The sequence below is a fragment of the Neurospora tetraspora genome, assembly GCF_033439725.1.
Source record: "Neurospora tetraspora strain CBS 560.94 chromosome Unknown B0H65scaffold_4, whole genome shotgun sequence".
In the NCBI taxonomy this organism is placed as follows: domain Eukaryota; kingdom Fungi; phylum Ascomycota; class Sordariomycetes; order Sordariales; family Sordariaceae; genus Neurospora; species Neurospora tetraspora.
The window spans coordinates 4,571,233-4,590,922 of NW_026944386.1; the positions used below are offsets into that span (position 1 = coordinate 4,571,233).

The window sequence follows — 19,690 nt, forward strand, 5'->3', positions numbered from 1 at the left end:
TGCGATCCAGAAAATGCGTTGGTATTTTCGTACGTCTGCCGGTCAACACCATGAGTTCGAATCCGGATATGGGCGGGCTGAGCTTTTTGTCTTTTTTTCTCTCTTTGGTTTTTCCTCAGCTTTTGTTTTCTAGGTACCTTGACGGGAGGGAGCATTATCGATTGATGGTGTTCACCTTTTTGATCTGGATGTTGGTCAGTGAAGCCGTGCTTTACAGGATACCTACAGCTACGTGACAAAAGTCTCCGGGTTGCGGGCATTTGCATTCCCGTTGGGCGATGCTTTCTTCAACCCATCACTGATTTACCTACAAATTATTACCGAACATTATACCATTGACACCCCTATCAACCATTCCATGTTTCCCGTCACACCAACATTGCAATCCATCTTGCACTCGCCTGTAGTAAACATGTAACCACCAACCAATTAGCGTCCCCTCCACTAACAACAGCGCTATAACGACCGGCGTTGATGGCGCGGATATCGGAATGGAACCCTGCATGCCCCAAAAGCACAACATCGGCGCCAAGCCCCCTCTCTAATCCCAGTCTCCACGCTCACTGTAACGGTTCGCTTACGAGATCCCATGGATCCCTCCCATTCTTTCTTTTGACTTCATCTCACTTGTTCTTCCTTTGTGACAGAAACAACAAACGAGATGAGGCTATTCGGAAGATTTGTTGACTGTATTGCCATTTTGTTTTATTTGCAGCCGCCTTAACGCACAGGAGATTATGGACCGCATCAACGACGACGTAGCGGGGGCGGCGCAAAAGTTGGAATGGTTTGGGATTGAAGAATCTTATCGCGACCCCGCATTGTCACGATCACGATCAGCATCACCAGCGACGCCAACATCGCGACGAGATACCGACGAAAAACCACCAGTTTGCCCCTCCTGCCTCAGCCTCGAATACGCCCTCTTCCGCCCCTTCGATTCGCACCCACCAATCCTCAACTCCTACTCCCTTTCCCCCTCCCATGACCATTCCCCTTCCAGTGTACCTACCACCCTCCCACCCCGCTACCTTTTAATCGAATACCACGACCTCCTCCAAACCTCTTCCCCTTCCCCTCCCCCCGACGGCTCCCCCAACGACTCCAGCCCAAGCCCAAGCTGCACCTACTGCCCCCTCCTCCTCAAAGCCATCACCTTATTCTGGGACGACGATCCGAGCTCTTATTATCTTTCTAAGGCGCCGGTGGCGGATGCGAGGAGTTTTAGAAGGATTTTATGTTTGACTCAGCAGCCTGCTGTTACTTCTAGTTCTGATGAGAGGGAAGGAGTAGGGGGAACAGGAGGGGGAGGTGGAACGCTATGCCTCTTCAAAGCGCTACTATACGATGATTACCCCGATGCGACGTTCCCTCATGCGTTGACGGTACGGGACTCGACGAGTAGGATTGAGTTTTATCACTATCCTTGGGACCTGGTCAACCTGAAGAGGGCAGAAGAGGAGGGGAAAGGGGAGACACGGGAGGGGGAGGGAAACAAATTGCTGGAGAAGGAGGGAAGTGAAGGGACGGATGTGGGAACTAGCATTGCTGCTGAACAGCCGGAAGAGTCTGAAGAGCCAGAAAAAATAGGGGAGGGCAAGGAGGAGAACAGGAAGGCGGATGTGGAAGGGGAAGATAGGAAAGAAAAAGGTGGAAAGGGGCGTGATGATGGGAGAAAGGAAGCGGAACAACACTGGAAGTCCCTACCACATCCAGCAATAGGCACAGCTAACCACGTCCCCTACGCCATCACCCTCGACCGCGTCGTCCGCCTCGCCACCCGCTGGCTTTCCCAATGCGACTCCTCGCACCCCAAGTGCGCACCAGAGCCTCACCAGCTTCCAAGAAGGCTGCTAGACCTCCGCAGCGGCGTGAAGCTCATCGACACCACCACCGACCCCAACCTCAACCAATCCTCCTCCCCTCCCGGGCCACCCCAGTACATGACCCTCTCCCACTGCTGGGGCCTTATCCACCCCCTGCTCACCACAACCACCACCACCCTCGATTTCCACCTCTCGCAAATCCACTGGTCCTCCCTCCCCCTCTTATTCCGGGACGTCATCCTCTTAGTCCGCGAGTTAGGCTGCCGATACCTCTGGATCGACTCACTCTGCATCCTCCAAGATTCCGAATCAGACTGGCTCACGGAAAGCGCAAACATGTCCTCCATCTACGCGCACGCTACTTTAAACATAGCTGCTACCGCGCAGCGGGACGCGTCAGTGTCTCTGTTCAGACGACGCTTTCATGGACAGGGGTTTCGGGATCTGAAACTTTCTGCTGCGGGACGGAGTACGGGGTTGATGGCGCCGATGGATACGGTTGAGATTGGGACGCTGCCTCTGTCTCTGGAAGCAGCAGAGGGAGGGATAGAGGTACCGGTACCGGTGTATGCGAGGATAGGACACGAGAGAAGTCATGAGACGTTATTTGGGGAGGTGGAGTACTTCCGGACGTTGAAGGAGCCGATTTTGAGTCGGGCGTGGGTGTTTCAGGAACGGTTGCTGAGTAGGAGGACGCTGCATTTTGGGAGTAGCGAGGTGTTGTGGGAGTGTAGGAGCGGGTGTTTTTGTGAGTGTGGGGGGATTGAGAGGGGACATGTGTTGAGCGTGAGGAATTTGAACAATAATGCTGCTGCTAGTTGGCGGGCGCCGGGGACGGGGAGTGGGAGGGGAGGTGGTGATGTTGAGTCTTCGGGGCTGTTAAGTCCGCCGTTGCCGCTGTCGAGGTCGTCGTCTTTTGAGACGGGGTCGTCGTTGACTTGTGGGACAATACCGAAGAAGGTGTTGTTTGCTAATCTCACTTCTGGCTCACCGGAGACGATGAAGGACAGCCGGCTGCTGCACGACTTCTTCCTCCGTTGCGTGGAGGAGTACTCCTTTCTTTCCTTGACCAAGGAACTCGACCGGTCTTTTGCTTTAGCCGGCATTGCCAAACGAATTCGCTCCCTCCTCTCCCCTTCTGATGGGTACCTCGCCGGTCTATGGCTCGGCGACTTGCCGAGAGCGCTGCTATGGCAACCCTACCGACACAAAAAGGTGCTTCGAGCGGGGGATAATATCCCCACTTGGAGCTGGATGTCACGGTCATGCTATCCGGTGGAGAACCTATCGGGTTATGGGAAGGGGAGGGGGAATCCAACGGCGAGCAAGTGCAGTGTCAGGTACAAGCACATGACGCGGTCGGGGTACGAGTTTGAGGTTGATGACCGACTGGAGGTGGATCCTGAAAAGACATGGTGTGAATATGAAGGAGACAACGAGTTTGGAAAGTTGAAGGGCGGGCAGGTTACGCTGAGAGCGGCGCATAGGTGGGGAGTGGTGTGGACAACAGACACGAAGAGGAGTAGCGGCAATGAGTGGACAGGGAGGAATAACTTGGTGGTTGCTATTGGGGAAGGCGTGTTGATACCCATGGCGCCGGATTGTCCGAGGCAAGAAGACCCGAAGAGTGTGGCGCTTTTGGAAAAAGTGTTGGTGGTGTTGTTCGGTGGAAGGAAGCTGGACAAGGAAGCCGGAGGGGACGCGGATGGGCCGCAGTTCTTTTTGGCGTTGAAGGAAGTGGAAGAGAGGGAAGGCGTGTTTCAGCGGATTGGCTTCTTGGAGTCGGAGTGGAGGATTGACCTCTTTGAGAATGCCGAGGTGAGAACAATCACCTTGATTTGACAAAGATCAGAATGGCCGGGCAGGAACCGGCGGAGGGAGCCATTAGCGACGAGCCAAGATGACCTCACCCGAAGCAGTGTCTAGGCGATAGGCGTTTACCAGTGCTGACCTGCCAATGTCTCAATGCCCTACCATTCTTTGAGAAGCTCTTAACTCCGATGGCGAACATGCCCTTCCATGTGCAAGTGCTGCTTATCGCCGAAAGGGTTGGCGATTAGCCAGGAAAGTGCGATGATAAACCGACTGCAAACGCAAGAGTTGGGATAAAACAAATGATGTATAAAGGGAAGGAGAGGGGGGCATAATTGTTGGATGGTCTTCTTCCAAGTTGCTCAATCGCTCTCCATCCAAGAAATCCTTCGCCAACAAACTCACCTTTCCGAACAAATTAACTCCAAGTTCATTTCACACCATCAACACAATCATACTCTCAACTCCCATCATCAAGATGCCGCCCCGCAACAGCACCATGCAACCCCGGGCCGATGCACTAGTCTGGCTCGTCACCGGCTGCTCCTCCGGCTTTGGCCTCGAGTTTGTCCTCCAGATCATCGCCCGCGGCGACTATGTCATCGCTACCGCCCGCGACCTCTCCAAGCATGGTGTTATGCAACTCTCCTTTGATGATGTACCACTCCTCCAGCTCGATGTCACCGCTTCCCAGGAGTCCCTGAACGAGAAGATTGCAGAAGCCATCAAGATTTACGGAAGAATCGACGTCCTGGTGAACAACGCTGGCTATGTAGCGCTGGGCGGTTGGGAAGACCTGGGTTATGACGGCTTCGTCAAGCAATTCGAGACCAACGTCTTCGGCCTGTTAAAGGTCACCAACGCGGTCCTTCCGCAAATGCGAGAGCGCCGGAGCGGAACGCTAGTGTTTATGAGTTCGCTTTCGGGGTGGAAGGGAGACGAGTTCTGTGGAGCGTATGCGGCGTCCAAGTTTGCTGTTGAGGGTTTGTTCTTCCCTTCTGCTTCTTAGTGAATGGCACTTGTCGAGAAATCACTTGATCAACAGTCCGCTGACAGAAATGATGCAGGAATGGTCGAAGCACTCCACGAAGAAGTCAAACCACTCGGCATCCGTACCCTTCTATTCGAGCCAGGAAAGTTACGAACCAAGTTGCTGTCACCCGGTAACGTGCTCGGCAACGTGTCCCAGATTGACGATTACAAGGAAGAGTCGGCAAGAGTACTGCGTGCCTTTGCCAATGTGGACTCGAAGCAGAGGGGTGACCCGGCAAAGGCTGTCAGGATTATCATGGATGTCGTCCGTAATCAGACGATCCACCCATTGACTGAGGAGGAGTATCCTGTGACGTTCTCTCCATGGGGCAGTGAGTGTGATGAGGGGGATGGGCGTGTGAAGTTCAGATTGCCGTTGGGAGAGGATGCGTATTGGACGATGAAGATAAAGTGCGAGGAGACGTTGCAGATGTTGAGTGCGTGGGAACGTGTGATCGCGAGTACCGATAATATGAGTACGATGTTATGATGGCTTCAACAGGTGAGAGGAGTGAGTAAATCACTGCCTAGGGTTGTTTCCCGGAGTCGGGTTTCCCGTCCCCCGTCGTTGGAATTCAGGCGGCGCCATGGTTTTTTTTTGTAAATAGTTCTTATTGGGCGCCTGTCCTGTTTCGGTTTCCGAATGTCTCGCTCTGGGCAGTGGGCGCCCCAACTCGGATGGCCAGCTGAAAGCAGCTGAGGCGCCAGAATATGTGGAACAGTGGGCGCTGACTGAGGATTCTGTACGTCAGATTCAGATTAGCAGACTGGAAGACAACCAGCCACTTAAATGTTATACACACCGCTCTTCTGGAGATTGGGTGAGATTTTTGGCTTGGAGTGAAATGCTTGTTCTGTGGGTTGCCGCGGTTGCCAACAACATGCTGAGTGAGACCGATGTCCATACAGCCAGCGAGCAATGTTGCCAAGAGGTCAGACTGCCGTCGGTGTTCCATTCGTCTGGGTTGCTTGAACTCTGGTGGTTGCAGGTTCGAAAGTAGACCCAACGGTAGCCGATGTCGTTGCGTAGGGGCGGGTCTGCGCTTGACAAGATTGGGACCCTCCAGACGACCTTCTCAATCCGGCTCTTGCCGCTGGGTCTGCTCGTTATTTGACTGGTTGCGGTCACTCCTGCCGCTTTGTATGCCGGCCAGGGATCCCAAGAGCAACCGGAACTCGGACATGGAGCATCACTGGAAGGGTGTCACGGAATGCCTCGTGGGGGACGGGGATGCACTTGAACACTCACTCCTTGGGGGTTTTGGCGACATGGGGAGCGATAATTGGCGGTTTCCTTTTTCTGCTAATGAGCAAACGTGTTTTACAGGAACTGGGGGAAAGAGCAGTCGTTGGGTTGGTGCTGGGTCGAATGGTGTCGTCTGGACGGGAAGGTTGTGGTCGGGCAGACCGGGGTTCTCGATGACCTGCGGCAGGGGCGAACGGTTCTGGATAGAAGACTCGAGGAAGGGACGGTGGGCGATATGGACGGATTTTACGAGACACGATGATTGAGTGGATGACTGTGGCTCTCTGGTGAGGAAGGAGAACTTGAAGCCATTGCCGGATCTTGGCATTTGTGTCGTCTTCGAAAAGAAAAAGGAAGCCAGAACGACGGAAGGTTGAAAAGGAAACAACACACCTGGCAGAGGCGCAGTTGCCCCTGCAGTTTATGTCCAGTCGCAACGAGTAGCAGTAGATAGGGGCTTTAATAATTCACGTGCATATTCTGTGGTTTTCTGTTAAGAACACTATTCCACAACGGCTGGGTGCCTGTACCCACCCAGAGTGAGTGTTTGCCGTGTGGCTGTAGTGACATCCATCTCATTCACCGTCATCCAAATTTCCACAGCGTTCATTGTCCAACATATCTTCTCTTTCTTCAACACTTCAGCTGTGTCATCAACAAGAGGCCTCATCGAAAACTCCTCCACTGCTGTTGTCTTTCGCTCAGGCTAACAAGTCTTCGTGATGCTCTTCCCCACAGCCGACAATCGTGGCGCATTTCTTTTGGTGTACTCGGCGGATCCTCCGCCTTGTTGACCGAACATCTCCACGGAGCCTCACGACGAATCCATAGAAGCAACAAACATGATGAAGCATACACTCCGACAACATGTCAACACCACGATTGGCGGCGCAGCAGACCGGTCATGGACTACCGGGTAGCCCGATTTGCAGCTGCCATGAAGGGCTGCTGAGCTGGTAGGCCATCAAAGCAGAGGTGGCGGTCGTGTCATCATACCATTTCTTATCCATCTTCTTGTCCAGAGTGGCATGGACAATAGTCGCCAGCTTCTCAACCAGCAGAAGTCGAATATCGTTCAATCCAATTTTGGATCCCCAAACGAACACCTGACTCCTGTCTGGAGGATCGGCTGTATCCTTCAACTTTCCCTTGCCGTCCCGAGGCCACTGAATCGTGGCCACCGGAACGTTTCTTTCCTTGTGCTTCTCTTTATAGTTGGTGTATTGTTTCTTATACGCCATCTCCAGCCCATGATCTGTTACACTACCTAACGAAAAAAATTGTTGATGCGCAGGCAACTCGAACCGCATCCCATGCAGTCCCTCTTTCAGGGGCGCATCACTGAAGAACCCCAACATTGTTTCCTTGTCAATCATATCGTGCCGCAGCAGATACGGATCCCCGCTAGGCGCGCCCGTGACCTCAACCGAAACTTTAAGATCCGGGAACTGCGCAGCGACGGCCGACCGAAAATAAAACCCATACCTGGGAACGGCAGGATGATGGACCGTGGGATCTGTGAACAAGCGGTTGATTGCCCTCTTAATCGCCCTCCGGACGACGTCATCCGTTATGGACACTTTCTGGTCAGCCAGCCCCGGCCCGCCCTGATGGCCCAAACTCAGCGCACCGTCAACCAGTGCATCAATCCAGTTATGGTCAACAAAAAAGAAGCGCAGGCCCTCGCGAGGTACCAGGCTCTGATCGGTCATGAGATAGTGCGACGGGATATTGACGAGGTAGTACAGGTCCAAGACGAAGCGGAGGACGATCATCCAGTCCGGCGAGCCGGGATCGTTAAGCTCGTCGTAGGGCGGCGTGTTCTTGTTCGTCCTCCAGCCTCCCCCTTCGGTATCGCAAGCAAGGCTCTTAGCCACTTCAAACGCCGCTTCCTCTATGGCTGCTTCGGTGAAGGGCCTGATGGACGCGTATGATAAATCAGGAGGCGAAGCGCTAGCCGGCTGTACCCAGCGGGTCTCGTCGGCGGACCGCGAGATGGCGATGGTCTCATTGATCAGGCTGTCAAGAGACTTGACGAGGTCCTCACGCTTGTAGCTTGGTCGCTGCGCGGCTTGCAGCATCTTCCGCCGGACGGTGCTGGTTGCTGGGTGCAGGATCTGATGGCGGACGCGCGTGAGAGAGATGGTGAAGGCACGATCGGCTAAGGCTAGCGTGCGGCCTAGCGACCAGGCAGAGGAGAAGGTGATGTCCATCATCCCCAGTTCCTGGTCGAAGATGTTGAGGTCGGAGCCGGTGTTGGAGAGCAGATCCCATTTTAGGGGCGCGATGAGGTTGGGTGTTAGCGGGCCGCGGAAGAGGGCGGCGGTTGTTTCGCCTGTTGGCGTGATGGAGCGCATGAGGGTGTAGCCGTCTCCAAGCCGGTTGAGCATGCGCTTGGCTACGTCACCCAGGTGTTCCGATTGGGGCGGGATGATGGGTTTGAGCATGCTTGATGTGAGGGCTATGTTCTCGAAAGCCTGCTTTACGTTGAGAGCATTCGGCGGGAGACAGGTGTAGGACCAACTGTAGAGGGAGACAAGCCCGACGCGAGCAGGCTGCTCAGGCGATGAGCCGGGTACCATTTCGGGGAGAGGGAGCGGCTTCAACGATTCAACATTCTCGAGTGAGACGAGGTGAACGATCATCTGGGAGGCTTTGTCGCCGTCGAGGGGCCCGATGCGATTCGCGATCACGACGCCGAACTCTCGGGTGGTATCGACTTCGTCTGAGTCGGCATTTGCCATGTCAGTTGTGTTCATCTGCACCACGTGGGCCAGGAACCGGTGTCGCGAGATGTCTGGACCTCCCGGTAGCGACTTTCCATCATCGTTATAGGCCGCAAACAAGCGGTTGAACAAAAATGCCTTCGGAAAGATCACGTTCGTATCGGGCTTGGTCGCCTGGTCGATATCAATGTTTCCGAACGGGACCTTGGCTGTTCCCTCCTTCAGCTTGACGAGGTCACCCAAAGGAACGCGGACGGCCATGGACTTTAACTGCTTCGGCGGAGGATCATTGAGGCTGGTGTGCGCAAAGATTGCCGCCTTCTCGGCGTCGTCCAGGCGCAGCTCGTCCGGCGAGAAGATCAAGAGCGCCATCCATGGCACGCGGTTTCTGGCATAGTCATCTGGATGCTGATCCTCGGCTTGGGAACTGCCGATGCGTTCCCATGGCAGCGTGCTGTCGTTAAGGACAATGTGCGGAAGCACGTCGTGTGTCGCTTCGTGGCCCTGTTCTGGGTATTTTGAGTAGACTGAGTCGGCGCGTAGTTCGAATCGTCGCTCTACCGGGGTGGTAACGGTTGGCGTTGAGTCTTCTCTTTTTGGCTCATCTTTCTTGGGCACGTCTTCTGAAATGGTCTGCTGAACCTGGATGGTGTATGTTGAGGGTGCCATTGTGGCCTTACACTCGTCTACCTGTGTTCCTCTCACTTTACTGTTTGAAGTGGTGCTGGTGTTATATGAAGAAGTTGCTCCCACTTCGACGGGAGGCCCCAGGAGGACTAGGTAGCTAGTTCGGGATCAGGCCGCTGGGTGTTCCCTAAGTGTACTTATTCTTCGGGGGTACCTAATTTTACGCTGTCTTTACCGCCCACCAATCGGGCATTGCGTGCTGCTATCCACCATGAGCGCATTTCGAGATCTAGACCTCATCGTCCCCATGTGGCTGTATGCACGGCTAGCCCGTTGTGATCTCACTTCAGCTCCACGTCTTCTCTGCGATTGTCTAATACGGAAATATCAATCCAAAAAGGAATGCGCCCCCGTACGTATCTTCAGCCCATCTACGATTCCCGGTCTTGTTGCGCCCCGATGGACGCGAGAGTGGCGTCGGGGACCGCCGAACTCGAAGCGTTGGGTTTGCCGGAGCGGGATCTGCCCGGGGGTTTGCGAGAAGTATCTATTAGCTAAGGCCCTCTGTATCTCTCTGCAGTTGCGGGGGGCACTAACACTTACACCGTCCCTCGCTTGAGAGCGGCCGCCTCGAAGTCTTCGGTCGCTAGTAACACATGTTTCCATGCCAGCTTCCGTCATCCGCTCTCACATGGCTTTTTCCTAAGGTATGTGTTTTCTCTGTTGTATCCAATGCCCCAAGTGAAATGAACGTACAAGCAAAGGAAGGAAAGTAATCTTAAGCCCACTTTGTCCTTCCCTTACACTTTCTCCAATTATATCCCCGTCCTTCTTTCCTTTCATCATTCAATCATGAACGTTTGGGCTGCGATAACGCTGACCCCTACCTTAAGACCAGTCAGCTCCTTTTCTCGCCATCCCGAAACCGTTTTGTCAGATTCACGTGTGCATGTGTCCAAGATGACACCAACGGTCTGGGCGACACTCTCACTGTGTAGAATTTTTTTTTCAGTTTCGAGCCATTTTAGGTGGTAGGAAGGAGACAGTAGACAGCGGTGCTATGAACAGTGTATGGAAAGTGTGGTGTCTGGTGCGGTGGTGCCGTTCCGACAGGCAGGTCTCCAATTAAGCGGGGAAAAGAAACAGACCCGACGGTAAGAGGGAAAAGGGTGGAACATACCAAGTAGGCAACTTCGTCTCATCCTCACCCAAGTCTGTTCCGGCCGTAATGTACGGAGCGATAATCATATTATTCGCCCTTCACCAAGCCTGAATAGTGACTTTCTCGTCGTGGCTACCCGTCAATTTGACGGGAGACGTATGGCACGGATATAGTTGACCGTAGCATGCAAGATCTTGATACAATAAACAGCCTCGGCCTCCTATAGCTCCCAGTGTTTCACACACGCAAGTAATCACACATACTCGCCAAATTATTCAACGTTGGGACATGAGAAACGTGAAACTCGGACTGACCTTCCCTCTGTTCTTATCTCTACACGTCACCTGGCTATCCCAACGCTTTTCCGGCCCAGGAGCAGGCGAAGTACCGCTGTCCTTGCCCGCTGCTGAATCGAGGTACGCCTGCCATGCTTGCTCGGGGGAGAGAGCGGTGTCAGGGTTGGCGCTGATATCGTCTACCCATCTTGCGAAGGAGAAGTGCTGGGTGGCCTCGGCGCCAACTTGGCTCAGCAGCAGGCTAACGGCCACGAAGGGGAGGAAGAGTGTGGATAGATTGGCGAAGTGGACCATGATGGTAGCGGTCAGTAGAAATGACGGCGAGCGGAGTCAACTTGGGTGAATGGTGATGTAAAACGCGGTTATAAAAGTTTCTTACTGCTATGATGTGTAAGTAGATAAGGGAGGGCTGGGTTGGTGTCCCTTCGGTATTTCAAGTATTCGAGGCCCCTGCTACCTCTACCATGACGTGGGCAGGGGACTGTCAACAAGCAACAAACCAAGCCAGACAACAGATGATGTTGGCACTTGAGGAGGGATGCTCACTCGTACCAATACCAACAATGCCCTATTGCAGACAACTGCCCGGTCTCCAACCTGGACGGTGGGGGAAGTATGAAAATTGTTGTATTATCCTTGAAAAGTCATCGCAGTATCCACTACTCCGTCGTAAAACGGGTATCATTATCGTCTATCCCTACCGCTTATCGCTTGCATCCAAATTAACGGTCAAGTCGATCCTCTCCAGCCTTAGTCCGAATCGCTCGAGTCGGAGCTGCTGCCACTCCCACTGCGCTTGCGGTGCTTGTCCTTCTTGTGATGCTTATCCTTCTTGTCCTTCTTGTCCTTCTTGTCCCCCTTCTTCTTCTTGAGCCTGTAACAATAGTTAGTCAGCATGTTGCCCTTTGTTAAAGCATGTTCACCAGAACTGGCCCAACCGCCACAGTCAAACCAACCGCAAACCGGTGCAGGGCAGGAACAAAGAAACAAGCGCAAACTTACTTATCCTCCAACAGATTCGCCGCAATCGCGCCTCCAACCGCGCTCACCACACCACCCAGGGTACCCGCCCCACCAGCATGCGCCAACATAGCGCCCATTCCACCACCAGCCAGCGTAGCGCCGAGACCGCGATCACCGTCGGGGCCTGCTGGACCTCCTGGGCCACCCTGGCCCGGGTACTGCTGATGTTGCTGTGGATATCCCTGCTGCTGTCCGTAGCCCTGCTGGCTCTGATCATGATATTGTCTCTGACCGTCGTGTCCTTGTCCGCCACCGTACTGTGGCTGGCCGTAGGGTGCTTGCCCCTGGGGAGTGTGAGGCTGGGGAGCATTGCCATAGAAAGACTGGTTCGAGTAGTCTTGCGGCTGCCCGTGGTGTTGAGGAGGGGGTTGGTAGTAGCCGCCTTGAGGAGGAGAGGAGTAGGAGTTGTGGGGGTCTTGCTGGCCGCCGTAGGGGGGGTAGCCGCCCTGGAAGGAAGAGGACAAGATGTTAGCTGTGCGGACTTGTGATGATTGCGCGAACTGTCATGAACGGCGCAGGAGAGGAAAGGAGGGACGCACCTGTTGCTGGCCCTGGTACTGGGGAGCGGGTTGGCCCTGACTGTAGCCGTAGGGGTTGTTCTGGGGAGGCTGCTGGCCGTAGCCGCCGCTTCCGCCTTGCTGGCCTTGGTTGTAGTAGTCTTGCGCGGACATGTTGTCTGTGTAGATGCAGGTGTGTCGTTGGTGAAAGGTGGAAAGAAGGATGATGTCGGAGGAACAATTGATCGTGGGGTTGGCCGCTCTTTCAGTGATCCCCGCCGCAAATGGGAGGACTCCGATGACGAATAGGGGACCACGGCCCCGCCATGGGTCGAACTGGTGGATTCCCGAGGCTGTTTCATGTGGGCGATCCACACAGCGTGTCCACAGCCCGTTTGTTGCATCATGGGGTGTGGCGCAGCTTGGCTCAGCCCTACGCTGATCCTCGAGTCCACGACACCTCAACAGGGGCAGCGATGCATTACGCGTACCGAGGCATATATCTGGAATTGGTCCTCATGGTACTTGGGGAGGTAAAGACACGGAAAGCCCAGAGTTGTAAGGGCAAGAGGTACATAGTTGCAGGCTTGCAGTTGCCTTTCAGGTTTTCCAGGGTGTAAATGACATGTGGATGGCCTGTGGGTTAGGATGTTTCCCGCTCTACTAACAGGACAAGCCGCAATTTGAGTGGGCTTTCGTTAAGTCACTGAGGTGGCACGCCTTCTTCCTGTGCCCCTGGTCACGATGGTTCTTTCCTTGCCTCTACCATTGCTGCTTATCACAGCAAGGTCTCTGGCACCTCGAGGTATTTTTTCGTGACAATTTGTGGCACGCACAACTTACCGATTTCAATGTTTCCCAAACCCGAGAGCCGAGGTTTTCCACATTCGCGGTCCTTGTCCTTCAATGGGTGTTATCATGGAATTTTACAGCATTCTCTTCGCCGTTTCGTTATCTCCTCTTGGAGAAGATAACCCATCAGATTCTCTACGTGTACTCGATGCCTTTGGGTCCGACATGAACCCCATCCCGGTCCGTCGATGGCCCAGCTGAAGTGCTCCCGTCCGATGTTCTCGTCTACTCGATGTCCGGTCATGTCGGCCTCACTCGCCGAGAGCTACATGAACTATTGCGCCCCTCGGAAACCGGCAGACCAGGCTGGGCGCCTTTTGGTCCAATGCTTGACAGCGTTACAGTCCGAACGGGAAAGCTTTACCCCGCCTTCGTCACTGATGCGATGCGCGCATTTCAAGAGAACGACAGATTCATCGCTGTCATCCGGATTTACGGACCAAACATCGCCTGGGCTCAGGTCCAAGCCTAATCCCTTAGTTCCATCACAACGTTCTTCAAACTCGCATCTACCAATATGGAGGCGTTCTTCAAATTCGCATCTACCAAGAGGGAGGAATCACCACCTTGCGAACTGTGTGGTCATCCACCGCGCTTCGACACTGCCGCCGCGACGCTCAGGAGCTCGTTAATTGCCATGGAAGCAAACGCAAGCAAATGCCTGCCTTGTTCTATACTCAGCGCGGGTGTAAGGAGATACCTCTCTCGAACATCATCCCCTCTAACAACAGATGTTGATGACATGATCGTTCTGGGCTCGCTGGGTGGTAGCAGAGGATCAGCCGTAGAGATATGGCTGGTTAGAACCACCATCAAGCTATCATTTTTCTGTTCGAAAAGTAAGTCAGCAAGTTCAAAGTAATTCTTTGACGAACTGAACTGTATAAGCTGATGTTCCTCATAGGAAGTCTGTGGATGTGGCAAAACATGCGTTTCCTTCCCCTTGGAAAAGAGGTCCCAGGGACCACTTGTTCAGACGAAAGTTTCTTATGGGCGATTCAGCAGATCAACCATTGCAGGGACACTCATCAGAACTGTAACTCGTACTCAAGCTCCGCCACTCTACCCAAGCGGGTGGTGTTCGTGGGTACTGCAGCCGAACCTACCCTCCGCTTGTACGAATCCCAAGGCGAAAGAGATCCCTACATCTGCTTGAGTTACTGCTGGGGTCAACGTGACTTCCTCCGTACTCAAGTCGATAACTTCGAGTCTCACAAAACATGCATTGAGCCCGACCATCTTCCCCCCACTCTTAACGATGCTATCAAATACACTCATCGGCTCGGAGTCCGCTATATCTGGATTGATAGCTTGTGCATCATTCAGGATTCCCTTCTTGACTGGCGAGAGGAGGCGGGAAAGATGGCGTCCATCTTTCATAATTCGTTTCTCGTCCTGTCCGCCACCGGCTCTACTGACGCCTATGGAGGCTTGTATGCCTCATTCCCATCCGACTTTACAACATTCGCCTTGAGAGTCGATACCAACAACAACGAAGTCTTTTCTTGCGAAGTAGCTGATGTCCAGATGACAAGGAATGCAACAGAGACAATTTACGTCCGCCGCGCGTTTCCTCATGCCCATAGCGGGGATTCAAACAAATACGCCAATGATCTTCCACTGCTCCCCACCCTCAGGCGTGGTTGGATTTTCCAAGAACGTTTTCTCTCCCCTCGTGTCCTGCACTTTGGTCCCCAAGAACTCTACTTCGAGTGTCTGGAGTGGTCGTCGTGCCAATGTACTATCGATGAGGCCGGCGAGATAAATCCATGGACATGGTTCGGGGATCATTTCCGATCTCATGGGTTCATCCATCAAGAAACGCCGAAAACGTACTACGACCCGTCGGTGTGGAGAACAATGGATCTTGAAGGAAAGATATACGTGTGGCATCGACTGGTTCATGACTACACGAAACTGGAGTTGACGTTCGAGAAAGACTTATTTCCTGCCATTTCTGGACTGGCCAGAGAGATGGGCATTGCACGTGCAGCATTACATGCTGATGCGGACAAGGCACAAGAGACGGGATATTATGCTGGTTTGTGGAAAGACAGCCTGGTGCGTGACTTGTGTTGGAAGGTTAACTATGACAAGACCACCCTGACCAGTGAAGCCAAAGATGATGAGAGACACAAGACATGGATGGACAGACCGCGTGAATGGCGGGCTCCAACGTGGTCTTGGGGTTCGGTCAACGGACCTGTGAAATTCCTGGGTCAGAGATATGGTATGAGGGACTTCTTCGAACCTCGGTGCGAAGTACTCCATGTTTCTTGCACCCCGGCTGGATCAGATGAGATGGGTGAGCTGATCGCAGGGAGGCTGGTACTACGCGGGCAGCTCTTGCCAGCAAGAGTAACACATTCGCGTGACAGAAACCTTCGGGTAGGCGCACTACGATTTCCATGGGAGATTCTTGACTTGGACCTCGGCGTTGAGGATGGGCGTTTCGATCAGCACGTCCTTGTCGATGACGGATGTCCGGATCTCTTGAGGCTTTTGGATGAGGTGGAAGCGGGTGGTGACCGACCTATTGTTTACTGCTTTTTCCTTGGGAGAATAAACGGTCAGAAAGATCCGCTTTTTCTCTTGCTGAAGAAGTTCAAAGGGCAATCGGAGGAAGAAATGGGCCAAGACATGTATCAGCGGTTCGGGAGGCTTCAGCTGACAGCACCTCCTCGCCGCCTGGGTGAAATATCGTGGAAGGACAGATTTGGGGTATTTGCGCAAGCAAAGGAGGAAGTTGTTACGATCATCTAGCTGATGGGCTATTGAATTCGGGGGCGCTAGGGCAGAGCTCAGAGCCGGTAGGAGAAGGGCAGCAAAGGAAATAACAAGAATAATTACATGTGGGCGGATATTACCTATTTGATGTCAAAAGGGATATCATACGGGATCGGGATATATCCACGGATAGAACAGACAGTCAAGGACAGCCAACATGCCAGGTAGCTTGTGTCGACTGTCCGAGCACTCAGCAACGAACGGCAACAACAAATTGAAAAGATCTCCAAACAAATTGCAACGATGAAGATATTCTGAAGAAAACATCGAAATAAAACACTATCGTGGCAGACCATCAAGGTACATACAACACCTCATATGCACCTCTCCACGAGGCCCACAAAGGCAACCAACTGCCGATATCACCATGTCAGCAAGACCCCAGAAAACAAAAAAAAAGAAGCAGATCAAGACCCAGGCATATGCACTCAGGCACTGTATGAAAAAAAAAACACGAAAAAAGAAACGATCCGGATGGGACTCGAACCCACAACCTCAGTCTTATCCTCCCGGAATTAGGAGGACCACACGATACCATTTCGCCACCGGACCGCTTGTTGTTATTAAATGTTGGTGCGGAAGAAGATCTTATGAATGGGGAAATTTGGAGGTGGGTGCGTGCACACAACAGAACAACATCGCAGGCATCCGCACAACAACAACCGACACCTTGCAACACAACGACGCAAAGATAGGTAATGAACACACCAATAATTATTGTTGAAGCTACCCAGAATCTTACCTGAAAGTTCCAACAAAAATTCACTAATAACGACAACGACCACAATACCCGCACTCTCGAACACGCCGTGAAATCCTGCCCTGCGTTGTCCGACTTCCAAAGTTCTCAACCACGATCATCTTCGCGGTCAACGTATCACCTCCCCGCGATCAAGCACATCGTCAATGGCAATGTATGAGAAGAAAGATGTGACGGAAAAAAAGACAGATACGAAACAGAAAAACAAAAACAAAAACAAAAAACAAAAAAAGAACAATCAGTAATCGCACCGCCCACAATTCCCACAATGAAGCGACGAGCAAGCCGTATAATCCCAGGCCTCTTCGTCCCTGTCTTCGTAATCGCGTTGCCAGCGATCTTCGTAGTCGTACTCCTCGTCGTAGCCGTAGTCGTTGTCGTAGTCGGCCACATTGTCATGCCAAGGGGTAGGAACACACACTATTCGGCGGTCGGACTTGCGGTCATTGTCGCTCTCGTCTGTGGGGCTGTCTTTTGCAGAGGTAGCATTGCCTGGGTCTTTCTCCTTGTTGGCACCCGTTTGAGCAGCGATCCATTCTTTCCTGAGTTTGTAGGAGAGTACGCCGTCGCGGCCATCGCCTTCTCTGTCTCTGGTTTTGGCTTCTTCCCAGCCTTGGTGTCGGATTTCGAGGGTGCCGATGTTGTCTGATCTGTGGACTACTTCAATTCGGACGGATGTTGGCGTCTTGGTGGCTGGTTTGTCACCTTCATAGTCTGAAGTCTTGGTCTTTCCTTTTGTGGATTTCGCTTCCTTGCCCTTTTGGACATTCTCATCATCATCATCATTCTCAGTATGCTCAGCACCTTCTTCGTCCTCTTCATCAGAGTCCTCTTCGCTTTCCACATCCAAAGGCACACCCCCCTTACCCTCATCATTTTCCACTTCCTCCCCGTTCCTTTCCATTTCTTCCTCATTCCACTGCTCTTCCAAATCCCCAACCATCCCTACCAACTTCCTCACCACCGCCGCCAACTTTGCTAGTATCTTATCATCACTTCGATCCTTCTCCCACCGCTTGACATCGGGTCGCACGTCCCGGATCTCAATGTCATTGGGGAAGAATCTGCCGCGCGTGTGGTAGGCAAGAACAAAATTGGGAATCTGCGTGACCCAGAGGCGTGGGAGTTCCTCCTCGAGGGTGTTCTTGTTCTCACGAGCCTTGATGGAGCGGGTTTTGAGGTCAAAGACTTGTGCTTGGGGGACAATGGGGGATGGGGAGCTGGAGCTGCCGCTGGTGCGGATGGTGAGTGGTGGGGGAGGTGTTGTGGATTCGGGGATGGATGGCGGAGGGGACGAAGATGGCGTGGAATCGCTCAAGCGGGTGTCTGCCGTGGTTGACTTCTTGCCCTTGTAACCGGGCTTAACGGGCTTAAATAATTCCACGATGTCCGAGACGTCATTGAAATCGATCTCTGCGACTAATGCTTCCAGCTCTTCCATGCTGGTGATGGGTTTGTCCTTAACGGCTGGGGTCGGACTGGCCTTTGGTAAATCATCCTCGCTCAAATACCCATCGGCCTCGAACCTCACCAGAAACCGCAACCCACCAAACCGGTAGGTAATCAGCCTCTGATGCGCCCAGGATCCTTTTGCATCCTCTTCCCAGGTCGTATACCTTTTTGGAAAGGTGTGGCCGTAGCCTCTGACATCAGGGATTTTCTCTCTTGGGGAATTCTCCCGGCGGATGAAGAAGATGGTGTTGCCGACTTTCTCGACCAAGAACCGGAAGGCCTTGTCCTGCCCGCGCACGAAGCGGAGCAGGTTGCCGAGTGTGCTGCCGCATGCTACAATGTCAAGATCAGGGACGAGCGAAGGCTTGGTTTGCAATAAAGTGGCGATGGCCGGTTCATAGGGATGGTAAGGATACCGAGCGGCGTTGCGGTCGCGGTAGAAGGTGCCGCTGTCTTGTTCGAGCTGAGGGGCTGTGGAGGGAGGCGTCCAGAGGGGGGTTTCCCTTTAAATGAGGTGGGTCTAAGTGTTAGTGCAAGTGGTGGTTTTGATAGCGCCGTGACGGTGGCTGCATTTGGGACAAGATGGCGGGAGGCAGAGAAAAAAAAGACTGGGAGTAAGGTACTAACCAGGAATCAAGATAGCAGGCTCAGATAAGTTGGTGCCTAGCCAGTTGAAGGAAGCAACAGCCTCACAGCCGTCGATGGTGGCCGAGTGTTGGTACTGGGTGGAAGCATCGTCGAGGTCGCTAACACGAATGGATTTGATGAGTGGTCCGAGCGGCGGTGGTGGTGTGGCCGGCGTGGAGGAAGCTCGTTTGCCGGAATTGTTGTTGTAATAATTCCCTTTGTTACCTTGGGAAGTGTACGCTTGGGCCTTTCGTTCCCAATAGGAAGACATGATGGCGTTTCGACCGGTATTGGGTCAATGAGGAAAGAGTGATGGATGAGCGCTTTGGTGATGGCAACTTGAGTTGCTGAGGAAAGAACGAAGTGAGGAAGGGGTGCTGTGTCTGTTACGCTCCCCCTTTCCTTCCACTTCTCCAAACTCTTCCCACCTTCCTCCTTTTAACAACACCAATCTTCTCCGTCGACATCAAACCTCATGACTCCCGTCCGTCTTGTGCGCGCTCCACGACATCATCTCCCGGTCTGCCTCTGTTTGATGCCTTCCTTTGACGTTCACTTGCATGTGCCATCGGCAGCCAACCGACTGCGGAAGAAGAGAAAACGCCTCGCGACGCTAGCCTGGGCCGCTGATTCGGCGACCGTCACCCACTAAAATTGGTTTGGAGGTCAATACCGGGCCGCTATCTGGGGGCCAAATACAGTGGGGTGTCTTGTCACACAGCGGTTGGACGCACCGGCTAACTTGACGCACAGGCCCCCCACGTTTTGATGGCGCCCGACCGTCTTCCCCCGCGTCTGCCTCCGCGTCTGCCTCCAGACACTGGTCAACCTCCGGACCGACTGGGCCTTTTGCAATCAGCATGGCGGCCAGATTGACGGCCATTGATGAAACTGCCTCCAAAGCTCAGCCTCTCGAGATGTTCCTGTTGGTCCCGTCGTCCTATCGTCCTCCCGCTCTACGTCCC

The 19,690-nt window shown here is 53.3% G+C and overlaps 7 protein-coding genes and 1 non-coding gene across 8 annotated transcripts; 3 read left to right on the top strand and 5 right to left on the bottom strand.

Annotated features, from left to right (window-relative positions):
• Positions 1-558: 558 nt before the first annotated feature.
• B0H65DRAFT_494879 (uncharacterized protein) lies at positions 559-5,476 on the top strand. Its single transcript, XM_062827782.1, has 4 exons — positions 559-2,225; positions 2,442-3,644; positions 4,117-4,621; positions 4,706-5,476. The coding sequence occupies exons 1-4, from the start codon at positions 738-740 to the stop codon at positions 5,158-5,160; spliced, it is 3,651 nt and encodes a 1,216-aa protein (XP_062682299.1). The 5' UTR covers positions 559-737; the 3' UTR covers positions 5,161-5,476.
• B0H65DRAFT_467399 (uncharacterized protein) lies at positions 5,374-6,388 on the top strand. Its single transcript, XM_062826903.1, has 2 exons — positions 5,374-5,411; positions 5,474-6,388. The coding sequence occupies exon 2, from the start codon at positions 5,568-5,570 to the stop codon at positions 6,180-6,182; it is 615 nt and encodes a 204-aa protein (XP_062682300.1). The 5' UTR covers positions 5,374-5,411; positions 5,474-5,567; the 3' UTR covers positions 6,183-6,388.
• B0H65DRAFT_467400 (uncharacterized protein) lies at positions 6,371-9,532 on the bottom strand. Its single transcript, XM_062826904.1, has one exon. It carries the CDS (start codon positions 9,309-9,311, stop codon positions 6,819-6,821), a length of 2,493 nt encoding a protein of 830 aa, XP_062682301.1. The 5' UTR covers positions 9,312-9,532; the 3' UTR covers positions 6,371-6,818.
• A 579-nt stretch (positions 9,533-10,111) lies between these two features.
• B0H65DRAFT_509317 (uncharacterized protein) lies at positions 10,112-11,021 on the bottom strand (the record flags this gene model as incomplete). The annotated part of the gene is made up of 4 exons (XM_062828303.1): positions 10,112-10,259; positions 10,450-10,527; positions 10,581-10,651; positions 10,746-11,021. 4 exons carry the CDS (start codon positions 11,019-11,021, stop codon positions 10,112-10,114), a joined length of 573 nt encoding a protein of 190 aa, XP_062682302.1.
• A 456-nt stretch (positions 11,022-11,477) lies between these two features.
• Positions 11,478-12,421, bottom strand: B0H65DRAFT_443016 (uncharacterized protein; the record flags this gene model as incomplete). The annotated part of the gene is made up of 3 exons (XM_062825609.1): positions 11,478-11,601; positions 11,730-12,196; positions 12,290-12,421. The coding sequence occupies 3 exons, from the start codon at positions 12,419-12,421 to the stop codon at positions 11,478-11,480; spliced, it is 723 nt and encodes a 240-aa protein (XP_062682303.1).
• Positions 12,422-13,480: 1,059 nt separating this feature from the next.
• B0H65DRAFT_211968 (heterokaryon incompatibility protein-domain-containing protein) lies at positions 13,481-16,117 on the top strand. Its single transcript, XM_062821944.1, has 2 exons — positions 13,481-13,938; positions 14,004-16,117. Exons 1-2 carry the CDS (start codon positions 13,617-13,619, stop codon positions 15,860-15,862), a joined length of 2,181 nt encoding a protein of 726 aa, XP_062682304.1. The 5' UTR covers positions 13,481-13,616; the 3' UTR covers positions 15,863-16,117.
• Positions 16,118-16,352: 235 nt separating this feature from the next.
• On the bottom strand, positions 16,353-16,438 carry B0H65DRAFT_t260. The gene has a single exon. It is a non-coding gene; the product is annotated as a tRNA-Arg (tRNA).
• A 446-nt stretch (positions 16,439-16,884) lies between these two features.
• B0H65DRAFT_539900 (uncharacterized protein) lies at positions 16,885-19,299 on the bottom strand (the record flags this gene model as incomplete). The annotated part of the gene is made up of 2 exons (XM_062829131.1): positions 18,726-19,299; positions 16,885-18,569 (listed from the first exon to the last, which is right to left on the bottom strand). The coding sequence occupies exons 1-2, from the start codon at positions 18,994-18,996 to the stop codon at positions 16,885-16,887; spliced, it is 1,956 nt and encodes a 651-aa protein (XP_062682305.1). The 5' UTR covers positions 18,997-19,299.
• Positions 19,300-19,690: the final 391 nt, after the last annotated feature.

What these genes read in the sequence shown, in the direction of transcription:
- B0H65DRAFT_494879 (XM_062827782.1), top strand. Translation starts at nt 738, where the DNA reads ATGGACCGCATCAACGACGACGTAGCGGGGGCGGCGCAAAAGTTGGAA. An exon ending in CCGCGCAGCGGGACGCGTCA is followed by an intron (nt 2,226 to 2,441) that starts GTGTCTCTGTTC and finishes TTATTTGGGGAG; the next exon opens with GTGGAGTACTTCCGGACGTT. An exon ending in GTCCAAGTTTGCTGTTGAGG is followed by an intron (nt 4,622 to 4,705) that starts GTTTGTTCTTCC and finishes GAAATGATGCAG; the next exon opens with GAATGGTCGAAGCACTCCAC.
- B0H65DRAFT_467399 (XM_062826903.1), top strand. Translation starts at nt 5,568, where the DNA reads ATGTCCATACAGCCAGCGAGCAATGTTGCCAAGAGGTCAGACTGCCGT.
- B0H65DRAFT_467400 (XM_062826904.1), bottom strand. Translation starts at nt 9,311, where the DNA reads ATGGCACCCTCAACATACACCATCCAGGTTCAGCAGACCATTTCAGAA.
- B0H65DRAFT_211968 (XM_062821944.1), top strand. Translation starts at nt 13,617, where the DNA reads ATGGAGGCGTTCTTCAAATTCGCATCTACCAAGAGGGAGGAATCACCA. An exon ending in ATCATTTTTCTGTTCGAAAA is followed by an intron (nt 13,939 to 14,003) that starts GTAAGTCAGCAA and finishes TGTTCCTCATAG; the next exon opens with GAAGTCTGTGGATGTGGCAA.